Genomic DNA, 19,584 nt, shown 5'->3' with positions numbered 1-19,584 from the left:
ATTTTGGCGGTGTGAGGGTACGAAATTTGCGTTTTTTGCTGAACTGATTTTCGCGGTTGACACCCACTTTTTGTCGAAATTCTTTCATTTTCCTGGACCTTTCGAGAATTAATAGTAAAAATTGCATTTCGCTGACCTAATTTTTACGGTAGACACACCCAAAAACGCGAAAATTCATTCCCGCGAAGATCAGTTCTTTTAAGGGTAAAAACTAAATTTTCGCGAGATTTTCTTGTTATGAAGTTTTACCAGACGTAAAAATATACAAAGATTCTTCTTATTATGAAATAAAAATATTCATACATGACTGTTGAAAGAAGAACTACATGAAGCTTTCAAGTAGTAGAATGTTACACTCTAATGAGTGCAAGAAAGGTAGACCTTTCGCACAAGTGATGTAAATCTATTCATGATATGCACCACGACTGGAGAGTCTTCTGTCACTTAAACAATAGAAAAAGTGACGTGTTGGCTGGAACAAAAACAGAAAAGTTGCATAATTTTGTCCTTGCAGTGGTGCATATCATGAATAAACAAAATTCGAAAAACTTTTTCCATTGCATTAAGTATTAGTCCAGAAAACTTAAATTTGATAAGTTATTGAGTTTTTGGTTTCCCCTTCCAAAAGCCATGTATATCGTCATATATTTTCAATCATATTTTTTGTTCAAAATATAATTTAGCATTGTACTGTTTTTTGGCGAGTCTTACTTTTGTGATAATACCATATCATATTTTGCTAGACTTCAAGGTAGGTCTCTTGGATTATTTTCCAATTTTTGTTAAAGCAATTCAACCCACCAACTTAGTTTCTTTTTGCTTATATTAATTGAGAACATCAATCAAGTAGTACATCTTCTTTCAATGAATTTAACCAGATTGCATCGCATTTCAAAAGAGTACATCTCTTTATCCACTTTTCTTTGTACATATTTTTCGCTTCTTTTACCTTTTTCGTATTTTTCGACTTGCTAAACTAATGCCTGATAAAAGACGACATTAGATGAGCAAGTTACTAACTCAAATCGTTTGCATGGCATTCAACCAAGGCTTTTAGTTTCATCTATTCGTGGCACATTTATACGTTTCTCACCGTATCTTAAATCACCAAAACCATCATACTGGTGTTTCTACTCTTCCATTTCCGTCAAATAAATTTATTAACAATCACCAAAAATACGTACGCTATAATCTCTACCAAAGAAATTATGGATGCACCAATAACCAACCCGATAAGACCTCCAATCTCACATGCCATTTGGTCCCAAGGGTAGAGCTCTTTTTCTTCCATAACCTTATAAGCGTCAACCCGTTGGTATTGTAAACTTATACGGTATTTGGTCTGCGATTTACCCTTTTTGCGTTCGTTAAATGAGGGCATCACCCCTAAGTCTAAATCAGTACAGGGGAAAGCACAGTTTTTGGTTTTTTGTGTTTCTCCTTTCCCAAATCTCCAAATACACATTTCTGCTTCTTTAATGGTTTTATTCCCTTTGTAACGCTTCTTAATGGCGTGTGGAATAAACTGGCGTACGTAATCCAAAGTGTCCCCACATTTTTTATACATTTCGATATAGTTGTGAGATTCAATACACGAGCGTCGTGTATATCTACCAGGAAAAATATCCTCTCCTTTGCTATTAGAGCAGTTAGAGGGAAAAGGGTGTGGTAGTCTTTTGATTTCTGTTTTGTCTAATTTGATTTCATATGTTTTATATGGTTCGATGTCCACTTTGTTGGTAATATCAATTTCATGTATTGTATGATCATGTGGTACAGCGATTATGACCTCATCTTTGTTAAGCCAAGATGGTGGCTTAAACTCAAACTCGATGTCAACATGACTATAAATATCACTTAAATTACCAGCATAATTCCAAGTGATGCATGAATGATTAAAATGTTTCATAGTTTTGAAATAATCACTATTGGCGCATTTCTTACCTCCCCAGGTTTCACATTTTGTAACGTTAAATAAACCGTTATACCAGAATTTATTTCGAGATTCATTCATGGGCGCTTGGCGGTATTTCATTTTGTAGTCACAAACCACTGTATGGTTGATATGTTGAACTCTAGGCGGAACGCCACAGTACGAAAAATAGTTATCAATCAGTAGCTGATTCTCGCAAAATGTTACACTCGGGAAAAAATTCTCGTCTGTAATCTCAGACCGAATTTCCGTGTAAATTCCATGTTTTAAGAATTTTGTAACAAGCCCATGCACAATGACAACTGATAATAATATACCACCAAAAAGCATGACCAGCCAAAATGCAGACTCAACTCTTTCACCCGTGAATACTTTCGTGAGCCCGTGAACCGTGAACGTATTAACGTATTCTTCAATTTTCTTTTTGATGATCATTTTACGATTTAATTGAATTTCGTGCCAATAATTATCTTCGTCATCGTTTAACTTGCTATTGTTGTTTTGTTCGAGTAACGATCGATCGACGTATGTGAACCCTATGAAAGCAAATATAGATACATAGTAAAAAATTGAGTGATAACCATAGACTTATAAGCCCAAAGGGCTATAGATGTCAAGCTTTTGCTGAAAAGTGTGCCGTAGTTAGGTAGGAAATCCTACCTAAGTCACGAAACATTACAATAAAATTTCAGCGCTTTATCAATCAGAAGCTTCGCTGGTTTTCGAAAACAATGGCAAAAATATTTTTTCCGATATTCACTTTTTTTTTGCCTGCGATGGTTTAAAGCCCGACATCTAGCCCTTCGGGCTTTTTAAATCTATGGTGATAACGTTCAGATAGACCCTGGGAAATCTGGGAAAATGGATATCACTTAACCCTTTCATGACATCAACTTAGCTCTAGTTTAGACGGTTGACTTAATGCCTTGCCTTCCCTCATTTTTGACAAAGTCGGCAGAAAGTTGGCTGTCTAAAGCCAATGCGATGTCTTTTGTCGTCAATGCAATGACTTCTTTCAGTTTTCCCAAGCAAAGATTTCAACTGCCGATTTTCCGTCGATCTTCTGCCGTCTCTCACAGCGAACGGAGACAGAAAGTTGGCCGTTTAAATTAGGTCTATGACTCCAGAATGTTTAATGATATATTCGAAACGTAAATTTTCCCAAAACTGATTATGTTTTAGCCAAATATTTTGATATCAAGCTTAATTGAAATTGTGTCACTTCGCTCTACTTCCCCTCTACCAAGATAAATGAATTCGGAAATTAAATACGGTTTTTTGTTTGTCTTGGAAAGTAAGCTCTGGTATAAAGGACTCACGTTTTGCCCTGCCTATTTTAATTGTTCATTAAAGTGGGCAGAAAGTTGGCTGTCTAAAGTCAATGCATTGTACTCTTTTGACGTCAATGCAATGATTTCTTTGAATCCTTTTCAAGCAGAGATTCTGACTTCAAATTTTCTGCCCACTTTCTATCAACTCTAACATTTGGAAAAGAAGACAGAGCAGAAAGTCGGCAGTCTTAACCGGAGCTAAGGTCTAAATTTTCTCCAACATTAACGGAAACTCAGAAAATCATTTTTCGATACCTAAAGATTCTACTCGATTTCTACCAAAAAACATATCTGGTATACGAAAACAACATCTTACCCTCACTTCGATTTTTTTCATGTATATTCTCCAGTAATTCTAATTCCAACCGGCCATTCCCGTTCCGCACGCCGTAATTGTTTGCCGACCCGTTCATACTGTCGGTGCGTGGATTTCTAAAAAAAATAAGAAAGTAAATTCGTAAACAGTTTTAATGATTGCAATAATTGCAACCGAAACATACCATATTTACGATTTTATTTCGGTTTTAATGTTTATCAAACATTATCCTGAAATAATACTATAAACTATTTTTTCATTTCACTCTGTTTTTGAGTGATGTTACAAAGGAATAAATTTTAATACTTTACAGACGATGAATTTATTTAAATTGATGAAAATTGGTATTCTGATAGATTGTGAATTTACCCCGTGGTGAGTCAGAAAATTTATTATCAATTCCACTTGAATATATTGTTTTTGATTTATAAAATGTTTACAATTTTTTCATCCCGAATTTGGATGAATATATGTTTACAGATTGTGTGTGATATCCCCATGTTCGAATATGTACGAATTCGATTCATACATTGATGGTTTTGAATAGGAAGGTTAGTTTGTTGTCTATGGTAGGGGCAGTAGCGTTCTCAGGGATGTCGGAAATTTGTGTAGGAGAGCACACTTTTGTTACGAAGTAATTTTCTTTTAAATTATGAATAGTTAGTTACTTTGTCTCTCCTACATAAATTTTCTGACATCCCCTGGCAACGCTACTGAGGGGGTATGCAAAACTGTTGACCAAAAATGTTTTCTGTCTAACACAGTGTTATTTAAATAAGTCGTTAGTTAGTTTCTTCAGGCTTAGATATAGACTAGTGTCATACAAATAATCAATCAATCAATCAATCAATCAATCAATCACATCCTTACCCTTTAGTTTCACTATTTTTGAAAAGACCTTTCCAGAAGTCAATCAAATTGTAGAAACAGTTAACCATGACAAAAAGATACACCACAGTCAGTAATATCTCTCATCATCATTTTCAATGTCCCATATAGTATGCCAATGTGCAATGCATTTGATGAATAATTATTTTTGCAAATTGATATTCAAATTATTTTTATATTTAATCAAATTTTCTAACTAATTCTTCACTAAATTTTTAGAAATGAGGTTTCATGTTAAAAGCACAAAAAAATGCAAAAATAAGTTTGCTAAATGGTTTCAACGATATGAAGGCTCTGAGGGGATTTATCTAAAGATTATTACATTTACTAAAAATAGACAAAAAGAACGACAAATAGACAAAAAGAACGACAAATTTAATAAAATACGACAAAGTTCGCCGTCCCACAACCTCGACCTGGTTAGTTTGTCCACGAATTCATTTCTCTTTGTTTGTCACGGGAATTAACTACATATGGTTTAAAGAACGGCAAATTACGCGTGCGTGTTACAATGCAGGATTCTTTAGAGGAACAGACTGCCAATTATATTCACTTTAATAAATAAAATACTTGGTTCTAGAATTTCGTCTACGTTATACGACCCTATGCGTGCATTTTGCAAACTACTTCATTAAAGTTCAAAATTTCAAGGTTTACAATAGTATGTGATATTGTAAGATGAAACGCTTTCAAATTAAAAAACATCTAACTAGTAATGAAATAACATCATTTCTATATGCACCTGTTTTACTCTTTAGAGGTAAGAATTATATTCCTCTGACCACAAGGTCGAATTGGCAGTTTTATGTTCGAATTGCATCATGGGTATCAGGACTGATTGCGTTCCTTCACTGGCTTCTTTATTATTATTTAGACACAAAAAACTCTTAAAACTTTAGACCAACAGAAAGTTGTTTATCAGATTATGCGATGTTTCTGTTTACCCAGGATTCATTTCGACCCTAAAATGACCTTCTTTGAATTTATACTTTTGAATTATTTGCTCAGACCCCAAAAGGTGTTCACGATACAAACATAATTCATCACCTTTCAAATCTATTAAGGGAACTTATTTTGGTGGGAACTAATTTTGGCGAATTCGGCGATTTTAGACAAAATTCGCCAAAATTAGTTCCCGCCAAAATTAAATATTTTGGTCATTCGCCAAAATTAATTATTGGGGGATTTTGCCTAAATAACTTCTTGAGTTCACAAAAAAAGCTTCAAAGAAAGCAAAATAGAACAGATTTACGCTGTCATTTGCCAAAATTAGTTCCCGCAAAAATTTAAAATCTTCAGGATTTTTGCCGCTTGTCAAAATAAGTCCCCTTAAGTTAGAAAGTTTGAACAGGCTTAACAGTCACCGTGTAAGAACAAATTGCCCTCTCTTGGATTATACCTATTAAATCTAATACTATAAAATATCAACCTCATGGATAAGAAAACAATAATGGAACTAGTTATGTAACCCTTTTTAAAAATTATATATCACTATAAGTAACTAAACTTTAATCTTTTAAAAGATAATTTGAAAAATAAAATCACCCGTGGAGAATCCACCCTGGATATTGATCATGAAAACCAAGCGATTTTATTTCTGCTTGAGGAAATTGTTTTTAATATTATAAGATGAATTTCAGATGAAAATTCATTCATACCATATATTTGAATTCTCAAGGACTAAAGACTTTATTTAACGGAAATTATTTTTTGAAAAAATGACTAAATCTTACAAGCTTGTAAAAATTTGGGAATTTTTTTCTTAATAAGATTAGTCTAAACTGTAAAATCACACAAAATATTTATTTGTGAAAATCAAGTGCAAAGTACGTTTGATAGAATAATCAGTGCGTGGACGTGTAAAAAAATTCCATAGAGCAAATCCACTTTTGCAAATTACGTTTTAATTTCATGGATTTGCCATCCACAAAACAAAATCCCGATAGAAAAATTCTCAACAAACCACACTCAACAAATGTCTATTGGTTTCAAATGAGCGCTAAATGCATCTTACAACTGTCAATGCCTTAAAAAAACACCCCCTTCTCACAGACCCATTGGGACCCCTTCCCACTGGAAAAAATGGCCAAAATATCGTCCCCGGTGGAAAATTATACTCCAATTTTTGTCCACACTAAAAATAACCAAATAACCCAATCCTCACTGTAAAATATTATGCTATTTTTCCCATGCCCACTGAATTATTTGACCTGAAAACAATGGAGTTCAAATCCCCAACCCTAAAAAATATGAGAATATCAATCCCCATTGAGTTTCAGTCCGTTATTTTTAATCCCACTGTCCGAAAAAATCCCACCGGGTCTGGGAGAAGGGGGTGTTAAAAAGTCAGAAATCTCAAATATGAACTCTCCTCAGTAGTCTCTAAATTTTTTGGTCACAGTCCAAAGAAACATTTTTCTTCATATTAGCTATTGTACCTTAAAACATCAACAAGTTTGCTCCCAGGCTTTCATAAAATATTACTAATTCACTATCGTGTTAGGAATGATTTGAAAGTTTTGAAGAAAATACAGAAAATTCGAGAAAAAAAATTAGGAAGTTAATACTAAAAGTAATACTTGCTATAGAATTTAAAGAAACTTTTAGAAAAATATGTTTTTTTCTTTGCTCATACTGAACTGATATAAAGAATCGTGTCGACTTTGGTTTAGACGAACGGGGGTGGTGTTTTTGTTTTTTCACATAGTTTTTTTTGCGAATTGTCTTTATTTTGTAAGAACCATTCGAATAAAAAGGTTAAAATTCAAGGTGTTATAATGACGTGGTTGTCTGCTACTGTCTATCCGGCCAGGGGGGTAGCAAGTCTGGTGCTCTACGGGAGGCACTTCCCTTGCTGACCGACTGAAGTTCGGAAAATGGACCCTACGTTGGAAAGAGTGACTTTGAATGGGACTAAAACTCGCAAATTTTCTCAAAATTTTCTACTTTTTTTCCCAAAATCCCTAAGAAAGGTACCCTATAATACGAGGGACTGATTTTGGGGTTTTGGCGACCCTACCTGTGACCTTTTGCCCAATTGCCCACCCCCGGGCTATCCAGACTGTAGAAGGAGTCAACTTGGCTTTCTGATAACTTTTGTTGATGACAAAAAATCAAAGTAGACTTGGAGAAAACAGATATTAAAACTGAAATCGCCGTCTAAGCTAATGCCCAGTCCTTCAAATGGAAATGTCTTGGAAACGAGAGCTATATTTTGTATCCTTATCAAATTTATTCCATGTTATCTACCTGGATAGAATGTGTATTTATTGCTTATAATTAACCATTCTTACAAAAATGATTAGTATGGTTATACCCTGTAAACTGTTAAAGTTCAAGAATAGAGGAAGAAGAATGAGAAGAAGAAAAGATCTGTTTCTGAATTGTCGTTAATATGTGAAAATTACTTTGACCGTTTACAAGAACTCGACCAAAATAAATGATAAACTTTGCTCCGTATACAATGTTTCTCTTCTTCTATTCTTGACTTTGAAACCTTTTTGAAAAGCTCATGTATACTTTTTTCGAATGATTTTAAAAGGTATTTTCTTCTTTTGCAAACATCTTTCCCTTTTTGAGAATTTCCCCTTTTTTAGCTGTCCTCCTTTCATTCGCTTTGAAACAATAAGGGGCGCTAAAATCAAAATTGTCTAGAATTGTCTCCCAAGTTTGCCCAAATTTTGGTCGTCCTACCACGCTACTGCGTAAAACGAGCAGTTGTAAACAAAACAATGTATCGGTATGGTGTAATCTCATAACAGATCGTCCATTCGTGCTATAGGATGTGACGAATATGATGGAGCCACGGCCTTTAGAGTGAATACGCGCCATGCGTGGAGTATCAGAATCTGCTCGGAGATCAGTGATTAAAACTCCCCTGTATCACCCCTAGCGATCGGAGGTTAAGCAATGAGGGATGAAAATCTTCTTCTAGAAGAAAACCCTTCGACGAAATTCTTTCTTTTGATGCTTAGATTCATTCTGGCCGTCTATATTGGCTTATAAACATTACCAAAACTTATGTCTCCAGCAATTTGGAAACTAAATCCCTTAGCTTATCTCTTGTTTCCATCGTTTTGGGAGATAAGCATCACCAGATAACAATCTTCTTCTAATCTTCTGAATTACTAAGCTTGCTAAATACTGTCCAGATAGGTTATACATCTGCAATAACTGAAGTTCAAAGCAAAAAGGTCTTTATTAAAGGTTTTGTTTTTAAATAAGAGTGACATCGTTTGCTTACTCATCAATTTTAATTCACAAGCTTTTTCCCATTGGATTGACACGGATGTGGAGCAAGATTGGTCAGAAAGAGGAAAAGAAAAACATTTTTTGCCTATCAGCATAATATAACAATAGCAAGACACTGTCCTGATATGAAACATAATCACTTATGTAAAAATAAAACCTTTAACATCTCTACGATTCCATTGTTCACTAAAATTATACAAAATACAACCCCGACGACACACTACTACGATTTTGAATCTTCTTTGGAATTTTACGAAAAAAATTTGACTGAATACTTCGATAATGAACTTTCAGTCCCAAAATACGAAAATATTTCTACAGATATCTCACAATCTTCGAAGGTGTGAAGCAATACTTGCGATTAAATCGAAAAGGTCGTAGTTTGATGAAGATAAAAAAAAAAGTTGAATAATTTTTATTCTTTTTCTCTACATAAATTTTTTGATAAAATATTAATAGACTATAAGTAAATTGTAATTCCCAATTTGGAAGACAAATAAATCAAAGTTGTTAAATATTTAAACAGAAAAGTGATAAATTTGTTTTATAGATTCAGCAGAATAGTTTTAGATACAAGATGAATGGAGAAATAAAGTGCAAAAGTCTTGAAAAATATCTTTCTTGGTTACAACAATACAATATGTAACAATTTCAAGGTCAAAAAATCGCATGCTTAACAGAATCTAGGTCAACCACATTAAAAAAATCTGATTTAAGGGGAAAAATGATCACTTCCCAATTTTCTGATTTTCATTAATTAAAATGCAATGCGATGATTACAAGAAAGAAACAATACACGTTTTTTTTATTAGAACAAACTTTATAAGAAGCCTTAGGTTCTTTTATATGATGGGTAAAATATTAAGAACATTTTGAAGGCTCTGAGACACTAAAACGCCCGATTTCTTAAGAAAATGGACAAAGATACTCAAGAAATGGCAAAAACACATGTTAAGAGCATTTTAGGCTAAATTCTCAAAAAGTTAAGAACATCCGAAGGCTTCAAAAATTTTGGTTGTTCTGTTATAAAAAAATCTTTATTATGATTAAAAGATTTTATTTTTCTTGAATTTATTTTTACTTTTTGCAGGAGTTGGCTGAAAGGGAATTGAATCTCACGGTAATTTTGACATGTTCCAGTCGATTTATCAAATTCTTGCACAGAATTTTGAAAAAATCTTCACAATGTTATAATTCCTGCGAACTTTTTCCCTCTATAATTTAATTCTTTGAAGGACGAAATAAACTACGAATTTGAATGAACGGACCTAATTCACACTCTTTTTTTGTAAGAACATTAAGGCTCAAAAATGTAAAGAAATAAGAACAATTTAAAAATAATCATGAGGCTACAATGGCAGGATTTCAAGAAAGCTCGTTGAAAAACTAGAGAAAAGTAGGGGATTTAGCTTACAATACCTAAACTTTTCCCCTAAAATAAGAACAGAATATCGGAACAATTTGAAGATAGGAATTGCTGAAAAAAGAAGAACATCTAAACTAAGCCTCGCCAAATTTATTGATTCTTTCAAAAAGCATGTGAAGTCCTATGAAAATCATAAAACTTTTTATAAGACTATGAAAATTATAAAACTTTTGACTGGATCCCTGAAGTGAGGTAATTGAGAGCGTATAAAGTTCGCAGCATGCACTTATTAAATAAGAAGGAAATAATTTTTTAATTTTCAAATATTTTTACATGGTATACTTTCTAAAGTTATCAAACAAGAAGAAAGGGAATTTCTCCATTTTTAATGTTTAATTAAAGCCCGTATGAATCGATCCTCAAAACTTCTTAACCCAGTTGGCACACAACGTTGCTTTAACGTTCAACTAACGTTATATGGACGTTGTGAACGTTAGATGAACATTGAAACAACGTTGTGTGCCAGCTGGGAACAAATTTACTCATCCGAAGCAGTCAAGTAATTTTGTTAACAAATACAATACTGAAAATAATTTTTATCTTCTACAATTTCTGTATCAAAATAAATCTTATATCATCATAGAGTTATTTAAGAAATTGAGAAATTGTCGGAAAGTATACTTTTTCAAGACAATATACACAAACTGAATAGTTAAGTAAATTCAAACTCATATCTCTTGCTCTTTTTTTAAATCAAAAGAAAATTTATTTGATACAAATCAGGAGGACACAGTTATTTTGACTAACTTTATACGTTTAGATTTTTTTTATATTTTTACCCTTTTTCCCTAAAAACAACCCTATATCCCCCACAAACTCCCTGTGGTGATCACAGTTTTTGTTGGATTTAGGTCTATAACCATATTTCCAATGAAACCATCCTGGTGATACAAGGAAAAAACATCAAGCAAATGATTTGTTATTGGAAGTATCCCTTGTCTATGTCTGCCCTTATTTTCAGAATAAAATACGAGCTAGGTGTTGTGTGATGCTTTAGCATAAGAAATAGTAATTTTTGGCTCACCCTATTCTTATTAGATTGCTATTCCCGCGTTAGCACTGTATGGTAAGTCATTGATGATGTTATGAATTTCGCATCCGATTGCTTTCAAATTTCTCTTACTACGCCCTTATCTTATTGTTGAACTTCTTCACTCAGTAAGGATATTGGAATTTTCAACATGGGTAAGATTTAAGGGTATTTTTTCTACTGCACGTTCTTTTTTATTAGAACACCTAAAATTCGGCTGAGCCTGAATGTGCTTATTTTTTTAGCAATTTTCAGCCTTAAATGTTCTTAAATGCGTTCTTAATTTTTCAGACTACTCTAAATCGACAATATCATGCAAAATAAAGAGCATATAAAATTGGTACAATTTGGACAATATTTGACTCTCGATTTTAGAAAATCCATGCCTAAGTTAGGTTAAACTGCTTGAAAAGAGGAAAAAATTGTAGTTTCTTGTCATTTTTTTCCAAACCCTGAGGCTGGGCATGTTCTTATTACGATGTTCTTAATTTTTCGATGAATTTCAGCCTCAATGTTCTTATAAACTGGGTTCTAATAAAAAAAAAACACGTGTAAATATCATTTCGGGAAAAGTTTCAAACGGGAGTTGTGTTGGGTTGGGTCAATTCAATAAGTTTTAGCAGGAGGTTATTAGATTCGTACGCAGAATTTGCCCCGGTATGCTCGGAAAAAACAGTGGAAAGATCCCGGAAATGCGCCAGGAATGTTTCCTGTGAAATAAAAAATTTAGTCATCCTACTGTATGTGACCACATTGATAACCCATAAATATCACGTCACAGGCCCCGCTACGTCGCAAAAAGCCTCCTGTTCAACATATCAGTTTAAACACCGGAACTCCCCTCATGCAATATTTTCTTAACAAACTCCCTATACACATTGACCTTGGTTTCTTCTTCTAACTTCATTTCTATTCCTCGAAGAAAAAACTAATATCTCAAAAGATTAAGCTCACCACAAAGACTTTTGAATATCTTGGAAGAAGCTAACCAAAGGATTTTGAAAAATGTGTTCAAACCAGCAAGGAGAGGATTATTTCGTACGTACATTTCACAATTAAATGATCTTTTTAAAAGTTTTTTTCCTAAAAGGATAAAAATTCAAATCATAAATCTTGTACTGGGGTATAATGCTAAAACTAGTCCACTAGAGTGGATTCTTGTATTGATCCTCTAAATTCGTACTAGTTATCGCATGACTTCGAGTGCAATACGAGAAATATTTTACGAGTTCCGAGATTTTTCCGTAATATTTTTCCGAGCCTTTAGGCGAGGAAAAATATCGGTAAAATCTCGGAACGAGTAAAATATCGAGTATTGCACGAGAAGTCATGTGATAACTAATTTATTGTCGACTCAAAAAATTGTACTGATATAAATTTATTTTTGTTTTTGTTTTAAAACTTACTTCCGCCTTGCTTCTTTCTTCTGTGTAGTTTCGAATGTTTTTATTCGAAAATCTAATTCGAACGTTAGATTCGAACAATAAAACATTCGATATGTTCCCGCCGAAAATATTCACACAAAAACAAAACAGAGAAGCATTTTCGATCATTTTCGATCCAGAAGTTTTGTGTTGAAGAGAATTGCAGATTTTCAGAGATGTATTTGAAAGTTTCTAGATTGATAATTCAGAATGCAGATGGTGTACAGTATTGTTTCGATAGAGAAGAAACCCTTCATCATTGGATTAATCAGATTGATAACATTCAGTCTTTTCCTATGTTTTTATTTCGATGCATGGAAAAGAATAGCAGCAGAGGATGAAAGAAGTTCCATGATGGAAATGTATGTAATGGTTAAAAGAACAACATTTTTTCAAGAGCAAAACAATTTGGATACTTTCTTGATTATCGTCAAGCTTTAAATGTTTCGAATTTTAGAAGGAAGATGTAAATGATTGTTGAGTTGAAAATTCAAGGACGTATATACCTCGTCGAGAACGAGAATTAGGAGAGAACTTTTATAAAAATCACTCGTCACTTGGTTTAATACAAGACATTTCAGTTCCCTTGCTATGTTATGAGAAATCTTATTGGCAAACATTCAAGAATCTCAAGTTTTTTTGTATGCATTGATAAAAAACTGTTTGGTTATCACACACGGTACGGACGAATTTTATACCAAAAGCTGAAAATATTTGGGTGGTCTCAAGTAGTTTTATAATTTCTTAGTTCATTAGATTTGATTTTAGTGTCTTTTATGGAAGAACTCCAAAGTAAAAGTTAATCTGAAAATATTTTTGTTGCGTTTTCCCTTTGACTCCCAAGTCAGTTTCTCCGAAAGTCAGTTCTTTTCGGTGGTTTTGTTTTGATTTTTCTCCCGCCGCTTACCCAGTCCCCCAAAAGTCAACGCGGTCATATTTCCAGACTAGAGAAATATGAAATATCGCAAATATCTCGATGCTCTCGACCAATCAAAACGCTCATATTTTTTTGGGTCGGCAATAAGCTTTATTATTGCAAGTTTCATGCATAATAAAACTTTCTTTTTCCGCAAATCTAGCTCAATTGTATTCCCAAGTACGCAAAAAGTACCATAACGCCGTAATGCTGTAATTGCACTTTAAATTTTCTTAGAGCAATAAGTTTCTAATAAGCTTTTAGCCAAACTAGATCTAAAATTTATAAAATTCCCACCTAGTACTTAACCATAGATGGCAGTGAAACTAGGATTTATGCCTGGTGTCCCATTATGTTGGTATTGTGTCCCGGGGACACTAGGTTTGCGAGGTGACGGGTATTTTCGAGCCGAAAATCGGCCCTATGAGAGACTATTTTCCTAATTTTCAAACTTTATTCCAAATTACGAGAATTTATGACCCTGCGATGGCTCGCACATACCCGACACCCATTTTGTCCCTTTTTGCCCCCCCCCCCTGGTTATAAAACCTTAAATTCACACTCGCCGAGCAATGTAAAAAAAACTACATCGAAATTTCTAACATATAACAAACGATCTACTTCTGCTATTCAAAACTCTTAAAAGTCAACCCAAGCTTATCATCATGGCCCAATCAGCCTCAAAAAATGAAAAGAAAATCACCCATTATCTTTTCCCCATGTTTCTTGATAACAAAACCCATATTGGCCTTGATGGCTTATCAGCCTTAAAACCATTTTCAAGAAAATAGTATTTCCACTATCGCACCCTACACGTGAAGAATTGAATTTTTTCATCTACAACTTCCAGGACTTCAATGGAAGTTTGTTAAAAACATCAGCTTTTTTTGAATATCAAACCTTATTAAACGTTATTGTCAAAACTCTCTTACAAAATACACAACACACACTAAAAATGAAAAAAGAACCATTTTTCTTGACAAAAGAAATGAAACAAACGTTTCTCTCACAAAAAATCATCACAAAATCTCACTTGAAAATCAGATTTACAGGGTTTTATCCTTATCAAAATTCTCTTTTTCCTCTAGTTTTTCTGTCGGCTTTCAGTATATCTTGTGAATTTATCTAGCAAGAACAGTGTTATCATTTTGTAGATATTTTAGGGACATTTTTAGGCCCATATTATACGGATAAGTATAACCACTTCCCGACACCGTGAAAAACTGAGTTTGTTTAGGTCATTCTGTTGTCTTGGCTTTAAAGTATCTAAAGGTGTTTAAGCATGTTATTCTTTAAACGGGGTCTACAGTTCCCTTCACAAACAGAGGGGTTGAATAGACTGCATAATTAGATTATTCTCGAATAAATTTTAAAAAGCTTTTATTTTTAGAATGTCTCATTGTAGACTGTAATTGGCTACTTGGAATATGACTCAACCAATAGAATTCATTTGGCTAAACAATTCACACTTGAAATTCACGCTTTAATGCTCTCGTGGAGCCCTCTTTTCCTCTAACGAGTTTGAAGTTCGCAAATCAAAAAAGCTATACATCGTAGGAAACACTCCCTTCTCGCAGACCTACTGGGAACCCTTCCCACTGGAAAAATTGGCCAAAATATTTAGCCCGGTGGAAAATTATACTCCAATTTTTGTCCACACTAAAATATAGTAATCAAACAAACCAATCCTCACTGCAAAATATTATTATTTCTGGCTTTAAAACAAATTTAAATCCCCGGTCATAAAAAATATGGGAATTCCAATCCCCATCGAGTTTCAGTCCGTTATTTTTACCCCCACTGAGGAAAAAAGTTCCACCGGGGCTGTGAGACAGGGGTGTAACCATAACCAACCTCTTAATTCATACTAACTGGCTGAAAATTTCTGACCCATTAACAGGTTAGAAAGGGTTGGTTTCAAAAAATGTAATTCTTTACAATTCAGTAGTTTTTTGAAATGATTTTGTCAATCAAATTGACAAATGCCATCAAAAAGAATAAATTGGATAAAACTATTACCAATCAAAAATGTCTAAAGAATGATATGCCCCCTTCAAATCAATTTGTATTTTTGAAACATTTCTAACTAAATTATCCAATTAGTATAAGATAGTAAAATACCTTATTAAACAAATATTCTAGGCAAGTAATCAACGGAATTTATCAATTCGTGTTAATAAAATGACTAGTAATATTCGTGTAATAAGGTTTGACAAATGCCCGGAAGACGAAAAATTGGAGTTTTTAAAAAGATTTTGAAAAGTCTCATCCGGGGTCACTGTTTTTCGTAAATTTTCGCAAAATATCTTAAAAATGAGTCCAATGTATGCTTTTCTTTCATTTATAAAAACAAAATTTTTAGCCTCAAAGTATACCAAAAAAATCTGCTAATTTCATAAGGCCTTCAAGCAATATCACCAATTATACAAAATGATAGCTTCAAGGAATAGAAAAAAACAACTTCCAGTAATTAGTTCACGTTACAAATTAAAAACCTTAAAAATTTCACATTTTTGTTTGGCTTTTTGTCTAAATCCCTTACGTCACGAGAAGTTGACACCAATACTTGTTTAAACCTTTCTATCTCATGTCAAAGAAGTGACGCGATATTTTTTGTTGAGCTTAAATTCATAGAATATTTTTGGTCCTATTAAATGTCAAAAATGAAAAAATTCGATTAAAAATAGGTTTTTCTTATATAGCCTTTAGTAACGTTTTTAATTACAATTAAGGGTACTTTATTTGAGTTTTTGAGTTCAAAAGGAGCAAAGAAATAACAACAACACAACAAATAGAATCCACTAAATGCAAAGCATTTTTGTATCAAAATGTTGTTATTATTCCATTCATCCCAAATCAATCAAAACCCATGAAACCATCTCTCCTAGACTAAAACTCACAATCCAGATTTTCAACTTTGATGTCTACATTTATTTGCTTTGATTATGATGATTAGGATTGATTCTATAGCAATGGGGGTACCTTGGCTAAAAGGGTTACCTTAGCTACTACGGGATGTACCGCTGGTCAGTGTAGCTCTTTTCACCTCCACTAGTCCCACGTAGGGTTGCAAAAGCACCAAAATGGACTTATAGAAAAAATTTGAATATGGGGGGTGGAGGATATAACAATTTTCAGTGATTTACCCCCCGGACAACCCAAATTACCCCCGGACAAGGCAAATTTGGATGATTTTTTGCTACCCCCGGACACTATATCCTCCACCCCCCCCCCCATGTACGGACATTTTCTGGAAGAGGCCCAATAGAAACCAGTCCCTTGCAGGCTACCTTTTTGGAAATTCTGAGAAAAAAGTAGAACATTTTGAGAAAATTTGGGAATTTTAGTCCCATTGTGTATGTTGACGACTGTTACTAGTATTACTAGTATTTGAGGCATGTACGATTTTTTCTCCAGCTATCCTTACAGCTATATGGAGATAAAAGAAACATTATTTGCTAACTGTCTGGCAGCTTTGATGAGAAGGGAGCTTTAATTGGTTCTTCCTATTTCCTTTCAAATTACTTATTTCATTAGAGTACTAGCTCGAAAAGAAACTTTTAACTCAGACTTATGAAATTCTTCAGCTCATTGCTAAAATTTCTGAGATTGAAACTAATAGGAAAATTAACTTTTAACTTTTTTGTGATTCTTTAGAATATAATTTTTATTACTTTAACTGTTAATGATTTGAGAATTTGAGAGAATTTATCACATTACACTTCAGACATTACTATTTAGAGGTATAGAGTGTTTACTGCGTTCCCTGTACTAGTTTACTGTATACTGTATGAGAACATTCATTCATGATGATATTTACCAAAAAATTAAGAATAAACTAAGAATATCACCATCTTGAAATTTGGAAACTGAACCTAAGAAAGCCAATTTCAGTGCATTTTCACCTGTAAATGGCCAGTTATCCACAATAAACTGAAGATTTAATACAAAATACGCCTTATTTTTGCTTGAGGTATGCATTATACATGTAAAATTAATAGATCTTAATCTTTTATAATTAAAGATTTTTCATCAAATAATTAAAAATATACATTTATATAAATTCATTCATTCAAATACAACATTCTTATAAAAAACAGCTTGTAATTTAGAAGCCCCATTAGGACCATTAGACCTAAAATTTTTGTAATTTATTTGTTTGATAGTATTACTTACCCGCTGGACGACCCACCGTAGGTTCGGCTTTCGTTTTTCAGGCTTTCTAATAAGGGGCATTGTGAGCCCGGGGGGACTAGGGTTGGTGGATGAGGGGTATGTGCAAACGGAACCTCCGGAAAATCGATCCTTACAAAAATTTCTTCGATTTTAAAAAGAATTCTCCAAAACACATTTCATCACTTTCTTGACTTTTCACTTTTGAAAAAACTCGACCCTTAGAGAGACTAATTTATAACTTTCTGATTTTGCAACCCTTAGAGAGTCTTTTGAAGGTGAAAACACAGACCCTCACTATCCGCACATACCCAACACCCATTTTGACCTGAGTACCCCCCCCCCCTGGATTATAAGATACTCATGTGTCACAGACCCACTAGGAGCCCAGCCCCACTGGAAAGATTTACAAAAATTTAGTCCCTGGTGGGAAAATACCTTAGAATTTCAGCCCCACTTGGAAATTATCTTTTATTTCGTCCCATTCGAAATTCAATGTTTAGAAATTGCACTTCAAAACCATTGCCACTGAATTTTTTAACCTTGGAACATAGGAATTTCTATCCCCGTAGGGATTTCAATAGAAATTTTAATCCCCATTGAGAAAAAAAGTTCCATCGGGGCTGTGAGACAGGGGTATTATAAGGCTCGAAATGAGAGAAGTTGCACTGAAAAGGGTGTAAAAGCTGAAAAAAGCGAAGATTTCGGGCAAAATTATAGAAATTATTTCCTATAAAGGAAAATGCAACAAGTTTAAAGTTTTAAAGTAACAAACTAACTCTACTAACCTATATTGATGCATTGACGGTGGAATACCATAAAATGAATGTAGTTTCGTCATTGTGCTGGTTGTTTATTATATCAACCCAATCATATACCACAATATCCTTTGTTTATAATACTTAAAAGGTGTTGATATTATCTAACTTAATACCTACTCCATTTATAAACAATAAACATGATGCTTAGAGCGGAAACTTGAGATTTATTTGACGTATACTCAAAGCAAGTAAGTTGTGAAGATCACATCATATAAAATTTCATTGTTGATGCCAGCAGCAAAATAATGTGTAGTACCACATGAAACTGTGTAGTAAATGTGGCTGAATACTTTCGGTTGAAACGATGTAAAATCCCAATACTTCTTAAAAACCTTTTGTTGAAGGTATTAAAGTTAGAGAACCGATATAAGTTTTCCAAGATGGCGAAGGTCCTCAGTGTGTCCGATGATATAGTCACCAAAATTTTTTTTTGTGTAACTTGAATTTGCTTCACGAAAACGAACTATCCGAAAGACGACTTTTCTTTTTTTCTTACTTAAAACAAAAAAAATTTAGCGAATGTTTTTTCATCATCAGTTTTTTTTTTAATTTTCTTTACTGTTGTTCCGTACATAGCTAAAGTTTACTTGATTTAGTCGTTTTCTTTTCTGTCCGATTTCTTTAGTTTTTCCTTTTTGAGCAGATCAAAATAATTTCCAAAGTATGAGTTCTTTTGCCTTTGATATTAGGTGTAAATGAACTAAACAGAGTCACACAGCCAGTGATCATATAAACATTAACAAAACCCAATAAAAGGGGAAAATCAGTTCATTTTTCTCTCTAAATATTATCATAAACTAGGGGCTTAAAAAAGAATTTAAAACAATTAACTCAGAAAAAACCAATTATATGACGAACAAAAAAGGAAATTTCATAAATTATAAATTTTGACCAGTAAAATTCGTCCCAATGGAAAACAAGAGCGGGGTCGTGGATAGCCAAAAGACCGATGTTTAAGCAGAGAAAAATGGAACGTATTTTGGCCTTCTAAATAAGCTCTTCGGATGTAATTAAACTTACCGTACTAACGATCGAATTTTGTTTATCTTTCCTTTCAAATCAATCTGATTGGTTA

General features: G+C 33.5%; 1 protein-coding gene across 2 annotated transcripts; it reads right to left on the bottom strand.

Annotated features, from left to right (window-relative positions):
- LOC136819311 (acid-sensing ion channel 4-A-like) lies at positions 1 to 19,013 on the bottom strand. Of its 2 annotated transcripts, none has more exons than XM_067075644.1 (3): positions 18,477 to 19,013; positions 3,581 to 3,696; positions 1 to 2,469 (listed from the first exon to the last, which is right to left on the bottom strand). In XM_067075644.1, the coding sequence occupies exons 1-3, from the start codon at positions 18,527 to 18,529 to the stop codon at positions 1,148 to 1,150; spliced, it is 1,491 nt and encodes a 496-aa protein (XP_066931745.1). In that variant the 5' UTR covers positions 18,530 to 19,013; the 3' UTR covers positions 1 to 1,147. The 2 variants fall into 2 exon arrangements, with proteins under 2 accessions (XP_066931745.1, XP_066931688.1); XM_067075587.1 differs by lacking the exon at positions 18,477 to 19,013 and adding an exon at positions 4,451 to 4,660.
- Between the last annotated feature and the right edge of the window lie 571 nt (positions 19,014 to 19,584).

Source organism: Clytia hemisphaerica, unplaced genomic scaffold, assembly GCF_902728285.1.
Source record: "Clytia hemisphaerica strain Z4C2 unplaced genomic scaffold, Clytia hemisphaerica genome assembly, whole genome shotgun sequence".
Classification (NCBI taxonomy): domain Eukaryota; kingdom Metazoa; phylum Cnidaria; class Hydrozoa; order Leptothecata; family Clytiidae; genus Clytia; species Clytia hemisphaerica.
Note: the sequence above shows the minus strand (reverse complement) of the source record. Positions and strands in the feature narration are given on the sequence as shown.